Source organism: Pipra filicauda, unplaced genomic scaffold (assembly GCF_003945595.2).
Source record: "Pipra filicauda isolate LSUMZ 115617 unplaced genomic scaffold, ASM394559v2 scaffold334_size1588553_pilon, whole genome shotgun sequence".
NCBI classification, from domain to species: Eukaryota; Metazoa; Chordata; class Aves; order Passeriformes; family Pipridae; genus Pipra; species Pipra filicauda.
The window spans coordinates 778,760-790,220 of NW_024104459.1; the positions used below are offsets into that span (position 1 = coordinate 778,760).

Sequence of the window (11,461 nt, forward strand, 5' to 3'; positions counted from 1 at the left end):
GAAGATATTTCATTTGTGTCCATTTAAAGCCCTGCATCATAGCTACAAGACTGTCAAAGGAATAGAGATTACTTGTAACTAGCTGTTCTCTAGTAGGCCCAGCAGTAGAAATACATTGCCTCCATTTCTGTATGTACACTCATACCATAGTGATCTTATTTAAAAAAAAAACAAACAAAACAACAAAACAAATCCAAAGCAAAAAAAAAACAAAACACCAACCACACAAAAAACCCCAAACAAACCCAAAAGATTATTTCATATCTTTTTTTCTTCCTTTTTCTGAAGATCCTCCTGGGGGGGAAACAAACAAAAAGGCATCACACACACACCATTCCAACCCCCAAAACTAAGCAAAAAGTAAGTCAACCAGAGTTGCTACTTGTCCAAGAATGCTTATGGTAGATATCACATTCTCTCAGTGAATGGCTTAAATACTTGATTTGTCAATGATTCTAATCATTATTTAATCTTAGAGCTTGGACAAGGATTGAAAAAAACAACCTTGAGGCTAGTACCTGTGCATGCAGTCTCTTATGGCTATTACTTGGTCTGCATTTTGAGCTACAGCAGTAAAAAAAAAAAGGCAAACTGAATTTGTCATGACCCCTTTGTAGTTTATTACCAACTTTGGTTTCATCACTTTCCCACCTAAGTTGCCTTGTTTCCTTCCCTCAGACTGAATTTCTTGGTCCCAGTGAAAGTTCATAGAATCATAGAACAGGTTGGGTTGGAAGGGACCTTAAAAATTATTTCATTCCACCCCTCTGCTATGGGCAGGGACACCTTCCACTAGACCAAGTTGCTCAAAGCCCCATCCAGCCTGGCCTTGAACACTTCAGTTCTTATATGTATTACATATTCTATGTAACACGTAATGAATCTTTGAATTATTTTAAGGATACTGTTTACAAGGGTGGTATATGTATACAGATACACACTTTTTGTTCTGGCTAGCCTTTGTGATACTTGAGAGTGGATTTGTAGGAGAACATTTGCAATTCCTTTAAAAACCCTTGTCCATTGTTTGGGGCATTTCTGTTGCAAGGTAAAGAGGATGCCCTGAAGGATGTGGCGTCAGCTGTAGCTAAGCTAATGCTAAGCTGCCAATCTTTGCATTTTTTCATTTTTTGTTTTATTTGCTTTTTCCAGCTAAAAAAACTATGTGGGAACATCTGACAGCTCCTGAAGATGTGTTTAGTAAATTGCAACGGGAAAACATGGCAACTATTGAGAGTTATGGGGCAGCTCTGATGGAGGTGGTCTGTCGTGATGCTTGTGATGGCCATGAGATAGGCCGGGTAAATGAATCTCTTCCTTTGGAATTGCTGTTCTGTTTGTTTTAAAGAACATCTTCTGTGCAAAGAGGGGAAGTTTCATGAGGTGGAACTAGAACAGTTTTGTAGATGCTTAATCTCTTTCAAGTTTCTGTCCTCCTACTCATCCCTCAAGCTGTTGAAAGTAGAGGCATACATGCATATTAAATTTTTTCTCAGCAAAGCCATGTGTCCTGTGGTTTAAAAATACTGCACTGCTTCAAAAGTTGTAGGTATGGATTTTTTTAGTATTTTTAAATCATGGACTTATCAGTTTATTTACTCACTTTGGGAAGATTTAGCGACTTCAGGAAGAAGTTATAATTTCTAATAATAACTTCAGTGGACAAGAGTCTAGTCTGGATGCAAACTGGCTTTAAATGGTAATCATGATTGAGGCAATACTTCATTAAAATGTTTTGGCATAGTTGTTGGTCAACAATATCTGTAATATTTTTATAGAGAATAATAGAGGAAAGGTAATTGGCTCATAGTATACTAGTATGAGAAAGCTGGAACTATTTTTCACATAAAGGATTGCAATTGTAGTGGAGAAATGCATTCTGCTTTTAAGAAGCTGTTAGGAATTGCTTAGCATTTTATGTTTCTAGGTGTTTGATAAAAATCTCATTGATCTCGTAGACTAATTCTGGGTTTATTTTTGTTTGTTTGTTTTTATTTTTTTCTTCCCTCATCCCAGATGCTGGCACTGGCTTTGCTTGATCACATTGTTTCAGTAGACAAGCAGCAGCAGTGGCTGTTGTACCTCTCCAATAGTGGCTACCTGAAGGTGCTTGTGGATAGCCTAGCAGATGATGATCTGACTCTCCAGAGCTTGCTCACACCTCAGCCCCCTTTACTTAAGGCACTGTACACCTATGAGTCCAAAATGGTAATATTACTTCAGAAATGATTTTGTGGTGTGATGTTAATTTTTTAATTTTACTTTTTAGTAAAAGTTGTTTGTCTATACTTTGCATTGATTGTACTTGGAGATATTGTTAAGGAAACTTTCCTGTCTGACCATCCAGGAGCCACTCTGGCAGTCACACTTGCACCACCAGAGATTTTAACTGCTGGGAACGAAGCCCCCTTGCAGCAGGCGGCTCCAGTGAACCAATGGGTGACCCTCTTGACTCCCTACACTCACCACATTCACACAGTCACATAAGGTTTCCTTACCACTTTGACCACAGATTTCTCAGAGCAGAGTCTCAAACATCTGGATCCTTAAAATAATTTAATCATGGTGCAACAACGGAACAAAAGCTCGAGCTGGTGCCTCCAAGGAGGGACCCAGAACAAAGGAAGCCCTGGGCTTTTATACCCTCACAATCTGTGTCAGTGAGTCTAGGGTCTTGCAGCTGAGTCCTCGGCTCCTGCTGTGCCTCTGAGTGTCTGGTCACCTGGCTGGGCCACAGGTCCCCATACTCTTTGCTGTGTGAAGGGTTGGCACCAGTTCACAGCCTCTTGCCTCAGGCTCCTGCCATTTCCTGCCACCCAGAGCTCAATCCCCAACTAGCAGTGTGGCTGCACACTGAGCTACCTGCACTAAATGTATTCAACAGTGTTTTACTAAAATAGTAGTATTTGAAATGATGCTAAAATCAAGAGAGAAAATAGTCATCATAAGTCTCATTGCACATCTCCAATACTTAACCTTCTCTACTCTTGTCTAGGCATTCCTCACTAGAATAGCTAAAAGTCAGCAAGGTGCACTAGAGCTGTTGCGATCTGGAGTGATTGTGCGGCTGGCACAGTGTCAAGTGTATGACATGCGACCCGAAACAGACCATCAGGGGTAAGTGTTGGTTCCCTGGCTGATTATGAAACTGTGATATAGTCTTGGAAGTATATGATGTCTTTTTATAGCCTCAGGTTTTTTGAATAACGATTTGTAGGTTTATTCTTTGTGTGCGTGTGTGTTTCTTTAACCTATCAGTTCAGTTTAAAGCTACCTTTTATTGAGAGAAAAATTTCAGATAAGTGGGTATGAAGTTGTACTTGCATGCTAGTTACTTAGACTATGTAAAAATGTATTTGTTTGATAGATAGGAATGATCAATGGATTATTACTAGATAATTTAGACTGTAATGTTTGAAAAACAGCCTACACTGTAAACTTATTTTGTGGGCTTTTCAGTTGGTGAACAAAAAGTGCAGAGTTTGTCCTCCCCCATAAAGCATTAATGAGAGAGCAGTAAATTAAATGCTATTTCAGAAATATTTTATGATGTGTTTAAAAAAAAAAAAAATTCACAGTTGTTAGGCAATATATAAGTTTCTTGATGTGTTGCCACGTTAGCCATTGTGAGATAACTGAGAGAAGATCTCAGAGAAGGAAATTCCATATTTAGGTGAAATCACGGTGGTTTATTTCAAGCCTTGGTTCTTAATGACAGTTCTTAATGACACACGGGGTTCAAACACTTTGGAAAAATTTAAGCCTTAGACAAGGTACTCTGTTTAAAAGTTCCAATTACATGTATAAGATTGTATAAAACCTATAGGACATTTTTAGAGGACTGTTTATCAACTGCTTTAGAATGAAACACACCTCTTCCTAAAATATTTGAGAATACTTCATTTTATATATATGTAAATAGATGTTGTGTTTCTACAACCAAGTAATCTGATTTAATGTAGTACAGTACAAAGAAGTAATTTTCTCTGCTTAGAGAAAATGCCTGGCAGCAGCTGTATATCATAAATGTGTTACTTTTCCAATATACACTCAGTTCAAGTCCGGACCTGTTATTGAAATGTGAATGTTTGTAGGTTCTTGAGGGTCATTGTAGGCTGAAGCTCTGCCTCACTCATGGACTTCACTCGTCTTGCAACCTTTTTTTTTTTTTTTTCCTTTTTAAACCTCTTAAGAATGTATGCAATGAGAGATCCCCCAGTCTTCATTCCTACTCCAGTAGAACGTTATCGCCAGATTCTTCTTCCAGCTCTTCAGCTGTGCCAAGTGATCCTCACATCTGGTATGGCACAACACCTGCAAGCAGCAGGACAGGTAAGTCCCAAAAGATGCTAGAGGATCACAGCTACTGCTCATTCAAAGGAATTGTATGTCCCTTTGCTCTGAAAGTAAGCTTTTTTTAAAAAAATCCCATCCTCACTGGTAAAGGAGGTCACTTAAGATTCTTCAAAAATAAAAGCATTGCTTCTCCTCTGCTCACTGTTAAATTTTGAGTAATTCATATTTTCCCTTTTCTTCTTGTGGTACAGGTTTTGCAGTTTCTAATTTCCCATTCAGATACTATCCAGGCAATCCTGAGGTGTCAAGATGTTAGTGTTGGATCTCTCCAGGAGCTGGCCTCCCTGACAGGAATAATCAGCAAGGCAGCTTTACCTGGTAGGAACTGCCGTTTTGAAGTCTCCTCGCCCTGTCTACATGAATCTCAGGCTTTGTTTTTTGTAAAGAAATAGTAAGACATAGAATAGAATATCTACAACAATACAGAACTTTCCTGGGAAAAATTAAAACATATTAAATAATTGTTCTTGCAGTAAATATGACAAATTTGCAGTGGACATAATGCTTTTACCCATATGTATTTGACTTTCCCTTTTCCTTTCATCATGCTACCTGACAGTAAGTACTTTTTGTTTTGGAGAAAACTTGCAAATAGAAGTGCTCAAAGTATAAGCGGTATCTTCAAAAAAGAATTTTCATTCAGTAAGTTCTGTGACTGAGGAAATGAAGATAGAAAATTGTTTGCATACCCATATTTGTTGTTAATGTCTTCTCCGTTTTTGTTTATTTACAAAAGAAAACTTCCTGAGGGAAGTGCTGCAGGTTAGTGTGCTGACATTTCTCTTGAGTGACTTATCTTCTCAGAGGGCTAATAATTATTGTGATGGATATAGTGATTTCTTCTGCATGCTGGAGGACTTGCTTATCATTTCAAAATAAGTTGTCTATTTTGATTTGATGGCTTTCTTTGTTCAGGATAGGTGTCTTGACTACAATGGAAAGGAATGCAGAGCTGTAGGTTGAGCCCAAATGTTTCTTTGCTTACACTGTAAAGAGCTTTGTACAAAAGCTGCAATTTCCATCCCAACCTCCCTTCCCCCTTGCCCCCATTTAATTACTTACCAGAACAGTAAGCTACATGCTCTCATGCATCTTCTAGTAGCTACATTCATATCCGAATGTTTTGCTCAAAAACTGTGCAGAATACAAGTTGTATATTGGGCTGAAATTTTTCTGATCACTGCTTGTATTTAAATGTATATACTGCATAAATCTGTTTAAGAAAAAGCAAACAGTTATTTAATGGCTGTATCTTTTATCAGGAGTGTTGAGTGAGCTGGACATAGATGTTAATGAAGGGACACAGATGGAGCTACAAGGACACATAGGGCGATTTCAGGTAATAAAGTTGTATATATATAGCCCTTGTCCTTTTAGAATTGTCTATCTAGATGCATTTCTTCCTTTTTTTTTACTCTGAATAGCAGCAATTACGAAAGGGATGTTTTTCCACTATCATGAAGAATGTGTGGTAGTTTGGGTTTTTTTGTGAGGGTGGTTTGTGTGTGAGTGGGGAGGTACAGGGTTTGTTTTATTGGGGTCTCCCTGACTTCCCTGCCCAGTAGAAAAGATAATATTTAGTAACATCAGAGTTGCATCAGGGCCTTTGTTTCCCTCCCTGGCTTAGGGTTCATTTTATGTGGAGGAGAATTTGAAGTCAACACCGAAGCATGTGAAGTAAATGCAGAAATTCTCTGTTACCACTTTGCCACAAGCATGTCTCCAGCTCCACAATTTGGCTTATCACATACTACTGTTTTATTTCTTTTCTGCTGAATTGCTACTGAATTAGTTTTCACACTCTATTTTTATGGGAATTATTATCTCCATATTCAGATTTTGTTAGTTTGTTTGTATGGGTGTTTTACGTATGGGAATGGGTAAACCTAAGCTGTCATGAATCAGTGTAATAGTCTGCAAGAGAAATAAGACAAAGTTGAGGATGTCTGAATTGTGTTAATTTCTCATTGGCAGTGGTTTAGGTTGCCATAAATTTCTAAATTAATTAAAGGTGAGTTAAAACACTATGCTTTTAAAAATTTTGGTTTTGTTTACAAAGTGCTAACAGTTTTGCCTGCATTGTTTTTTTTTTTAATCTACGTTTACTCTTCTGTTTTAAGGGACATGTATCACTTAAGTGAAAAGAATCATGCCCTTTATTTGTTGAGATACAAATTCAAATGTTCTTTTCTTATGGCAGCGGCAGTGCTTAGGACTTCTAAGTCGGTTTGGTGGTTCAGACAGACTACGCCAGTTCAAACTGCAAGATGATAATGCAGGGGGAGACAGAGTGAACAAGAGGGATGAAATTGAGTTGGCCATGCAACAGGTAAGGACACAAGAAGCTCCTAGGACCTTCAGTCTAAACCTTTTACTTGCTGTGCAGATTTGTTTAGTTACCATACTTTCATATGACAGTGGTAATGCTCTACACTGGTTTTAGTTTGGTATAGTATCCCACATTTTGTTTAAAGCAACCTTTGAAAGTGTGTTTACATAAATTTGCTTTAGAAACCTTTATTGTTTTGGTTACAAACTCCATGAACTTCAAAGCCTTAAATTGATCAGAAATTTTCGAAACAAAGGCTGGGTATAGAGGGCAATGGCTAACACTGAGTTAGAGCCACAGGGGATTAACTATTATCCAGAAATTTTAGCTAGCAGTTTTGGGAAGGAGACAAAGTTGCAAATGCTAGACTTGAAGCTGTAACTGGTAAGAAAATAGAATTGTCACATTTTGATGAGGAGAGGAGCAAAGCATGTTGTTCATTGACAATTATCCATTTAAAATTTAACGTTCCAAAGCCTGCAGATATTGTAATTGACATGCTGTCTTTTTTTTTCCCCTTTGTTGGCAGATCTGTGCAAACGTGATGGAATACTGTGAATCGCTTATGTTGCAAAGCGCCCCCAGTTTTCAGCACACTGTTTGTCTGTTTACTCCTAGCCTGTCAGAATCAACCAACCGAGATGGGCCTCGTCAGGGTGAGCTTTTTGACTTGCTATTTTATGAGACTGAATGGTGTGACATTTGGGCTAGTAGAAAATGATGAGCTAGAGGCTGTAGTTTCACATACACTTTAAGTCACTTTATGCCAGTACTGTAGGTGCTCGTTTTCTAATTCTGGATATGCTTGTTCAACCTTGCACTAAGCCAAATCAGGAAACTAACCAAGTTAAACCAAACAAATTCTTTTCATTCACTTCCCATGGCAACCTCAGAAACATATATATTGGTAAAGAAATGTGTATGTGAATAAATAGCACAAGAAAGGGGAAGGTGGGGGTTTCTCTTTTTCAGCGCTGTGCTGGGTTACATTGTGTGAAACTAGGACTTCATTTATGACATGTAAGATGTGTTTTGATGCTGATTGGAACTACTATAACACGTGGCAGGAGTTTACAGTATGCTATTATGCAGTTGAGTGGTTAAAATACGTAAATAGTGAGACTTCTAATCTAGTTACATTTCACATGTTACACTCAGTACTGCAGCCACAAAATTTTTTGCCTAGATTTTCATTTGTGTTACTTCTGACACACAAGTGCAAAATATAAACTTGCCAGTGCTTTCCTGACTTTGACTACTTTATTGACAGAGAGCATACCTTATTGGTTCCTTGGGACTTTTTAGGTGGTTTGGATTTTTTTTTTAATTTATTTTAACTAGTTCAACATCTTGTCTAGATACACAAGCACCAGTGGTCCCGTATTGGCACTTGCCTGGCCTGGGCATTATTGTCTACCTGCTGAAACAGAGCACTAGTGATTTCTTCAGTTACTATGACAGCCATCGTCAGAGTGTTAACAAACTGCAAAATGTGGAGCAACTACCACCAGATGAAATAAAAGAGGTAATTTTCTTCTGTAATTTATGTATTGTAGTAACTTAGACATAGCTGTAACAGAGACTCCAAAGCATCTTAGATAAGTAAGCAGTTTCACTTCATGTGCATATTCCTTCCTACTATTGCTGAAGGGGTCCATAGAATGTGTGCTCTAAAACTTTAGGGAAAATATTAACTTTGTAAAAGTTGTGATTTTCATAATAGTTGTTTGGAGATACGTTTAATTTTTCAGTTTTTCAGTCATCAAATTCAAAATAGAGAGCAAGGTTTTGAAGAAATAGTAGCTTACAAAAAGGTTCTAGATACTAATATGTGATCTTATTTGCTTATTTCTCTTGATATTCTGTGATTCCCTATAGTCTGTTTTTTTCTCTTCTGACCACAGCTGTGTCAGTCAGTTATGCCAGCTGGAGTTGACAAGATTTCCACTTCGCAAAAATATGTATTGGCAAGGCGACGCCTGGTGAAGCTAATAAACAACCGAGCCAAGCTGCTCTCTCTCTGTTCTTGTATCCTTCTGAAATTGAAATGACCCTCAAGGTGATGCTGCAGAAAAGCAGAGAAATATAAACAGGTTTTTTTACCTGGATTTCTGACCACTTTGAGCAAAACCTTTTGCAAAAAGGAAATTTGAAATACTGGCAATTAAATTAAGAGGGTGTTGCTGTGCTATTGCCAGAATGTAAGTATTTTCAAGTTAGTAATTCCCATTTTTGAGACTCTGCTAAGACTTTCTGCTACATGATAATAAAGGAGTAGTTACAGCCCAGTTCTTCAATTTAGTATCCAGACTTCCTAAACATTCACATACACACAAGTGTGGTGGAAGAAATATTCTGAAAAATTATTTTCATGTGCCTATCATAACTGAAGTTTCCAGTCTTATAGTTCACCTTGCGTAAACCTAATCTCATAAACACCAGTAAATCTATGGAAATAACCAGTCATGCACAAAAAAATTGTGATTCAACAGATCATAATTTTCCTCTAAAATCTCCCTTGGGAAAGATGCGTTCTTGCACACTTACCTGTTGTCACCAATGATGTTACTGCCATCCCTAGCTTTATAACCTCACCTTTTATTCACTGTCTCTGCAGCTGAGCTACCATGACAAACCGTATGAGCACTCATGCTGTGCTCTGCTGTGGAGGGCTGGTTTAAGGCTCTAAGGGTGAGTAGCAGTGAGGGAGCCAGCACTGCACTGAAGAGATAAGGAGAGTGAGGGCGAGCGATTCATTGCCAGGCCGTGGCAGAGGGGGATGACAGATGGTTGAGCTAACATCTTCAGCTGCTTCCAAGTGTATAAATATATAGTAAATGTACTATCGAAACACAACAAAATTGGGCTCCTTCACTTAGACGTGTCTGCAGATATTATAGAAATATGTCTCTTCATTCTTTGGCGTCATCTGGAACACTATCTACTGCATTGCACACCCACTGACTCCCAAGACCCACTGCTGTCCTCTAGGATGTCATTTAAGAAAGGAAGGCTGCAAGGTAAAATTTCTCAAACATCAAAATGCCTTTGAATAACTTCTTATGGTTAACTTCAAAACTGATTTGCTACTATTAATATATTTCCATTTATATTTAATAAAAGATATTTTGTTTGGATTTGGCATACCTTTGGATTTTCTACTGGAGAACTGGCAATACAGATACTGTTGACTCCTGAACTTTTGGGTTTTGTGTATTACACGTAACCTCCAAAGGAAAGTAAAAGTAACTATTTTTTTATTTCTGTTGTTCCAACTAAGTGAAGTTCAAATAATATAATCAGATCAGTGATTCAAAACAGTTTATAGGAAAATATTTCAATATAATAATTTAAGATGAAATTAAGAAATAAAATTAATATTGGTGGGTTTAAAAGTATTTTTCAGAATTATAGGTACCATTGATTCACCAGATGATTTTAAATTTGTTGAATTTTGTTTTTTTAAAAAAAAGGGATGGAAGGAAGTCAGAAAGGGAGAAAGTTTTTTGCTTAAAGCACTGTGTTGTGTGGTCAAAACTATTTATGACTCATTCTGTGTGTATTTTCTCTAAACCATTTAAGTCAAAAAATTAGTATAATTACTAATGCCAAAAGTTTACTGAGCAATTTGGAACACTGTGTTTTAAACTCATTTTACAACTTGATAGAGAGACAGTATGGAGCAGCCAACATAATTTTTACATCTCATTTTCTATTGCTAGATTCCTTTGGTTCCGAGCCTAACTTGGATTTCAGTAGTGGACTAAATCGGGTGAGCCAGCATGATATAGAACAGGTGAGATGTGATGGTCTACTGCAGGGTACAGAGTGTGCCTGACTACCCTGCAGCTGTTGGGAGCAGGCTGACTGTTGTTTTCCCACCTCTGAACAACCTGCAATAACAGCATATAACTTAATTTAGGATTAATGAAGCGTTGCAGAATTTTTTTGGAAACTATTGTGAAACAGGTGGCAGTTGTGCTACTGTGCACGTATCTTTGAATCTTAATATGAAAAGTTAAATGAAAAACGAGCTATACTTACAAAAAAAAAAAATCATCATTCTTTTTCTCTTACAGAGTGGTCAACCGATATGTTTTTTTTTTTTAATAATAGCTCTCTGAAAATGTCAGTTATCCTTGAAAGACTGGCAATATGAGGGCAAGTTTCCCAGTTTTCTGTGATCCTATGGCTGTTTACTACAGCTCAGCTGCAGCTAGGCTGTAGAGAAAGGAGATCAAAAGGGTAACAGAAATTGCGACTATAAAATGTGAATGCTAGCCCAGAAGTAATTTCCACTTACACAGCAATTTAATATGTACAGCATCATCTTGCTAAAATACTTAGAATGTAATTAACTTTTTCAGTGACTTTTTACATTTGTATTAATGAAAAAATTGGACTCTAACTCCTAAACAGTTCTTAAGTCCTTCCAGACTAGGAAAATTTTAATTGGAAGACGTGTTTGTGTGACTGTAACTGAAGAAGCTGAATTATAACTGATAATTCCTAGAACAGGAATTTAATTCCTAAAACTTGGAGAGGTTATAAGGAGGTAATATTGAGATAATCAGTAAATGTGCTGAGTCACCCAAAACCCTCCGTAGAAAGTCAATCCATTATATAATTTATAGAGAAAAATGTGAGGGAAGAATGCAAGTAGTATTTATTAGAAGAGTCAGAAAAAAACATTCTTTTGAAAGCAGTTCAGAAGTAAATCACAGCAAAAGAGTTGACAGTCAGTTGATGATGGATAAAGCTAACATTCCAGGAAGA

General features: G+C 37.4%; 1 protein-coding gene across 2 annotated transcripts in view; it reads left to right on the plus strand.

Annotated features, from left to right (window-relative positions):
• NUP205 (nucleoporin 205) overlaps positions 1-10,708 on the plus strand; it is a 49,127-nt gene extending 38,419 nt beyond the window's left edge. Inside the window, exons 31-42 of one of the 2 annotated variants that reach the window (XM_039383989.1) lie at positions 1,153-1,301; positions 2,017-2,208; positions 2,996-3,117; positions 4,194-4,332; positions 4,548-4,674; positions 5,619-5,695; positions 6,557-6,685; positions 7,215-7,341; positions 8,044-8,210; positions 8,590-8,713; positions 9,577-9,705; positions 10,408-10,708. In XM_039383989.1, coding sequence (XP_039239923.1) covers positions 1,153-1,301; positions 2,017-2,208; positions 2,996-3,117; positions 4,194-4,332; positions 4,548-4,674; positions 5,619-5,695; positions 6,557-6,685; positions 7,215-7,341; positions 8,044-8,210; positions 8,590-8,713; positions 9,577-9,705; positions 10,408-10,523 — 1,598 coding nt within the window. In that variant the 3' untranslated portion in view covers positions 10,524-10,708. The remainder of the gene's footprint in view (positions 1-1,152; positions 1,302-2,016; positions 2,209-2,995; positions 3,118-4,193; positions 4,333-4,547; positions 4,675-5,618; positions 5,696-6,556; positions 6,686-7,214; positions 7,342-8,043; positions 8,211-8,589; positions 8,714-9,576; positions 9,706-10,407) is intronic. The other variant, XM_039383990.1, reaches the window with a different exon arrangement.
• The last annotated feature ends 753 nt before the right edge of the window (positions 10,709-11,461 follow it).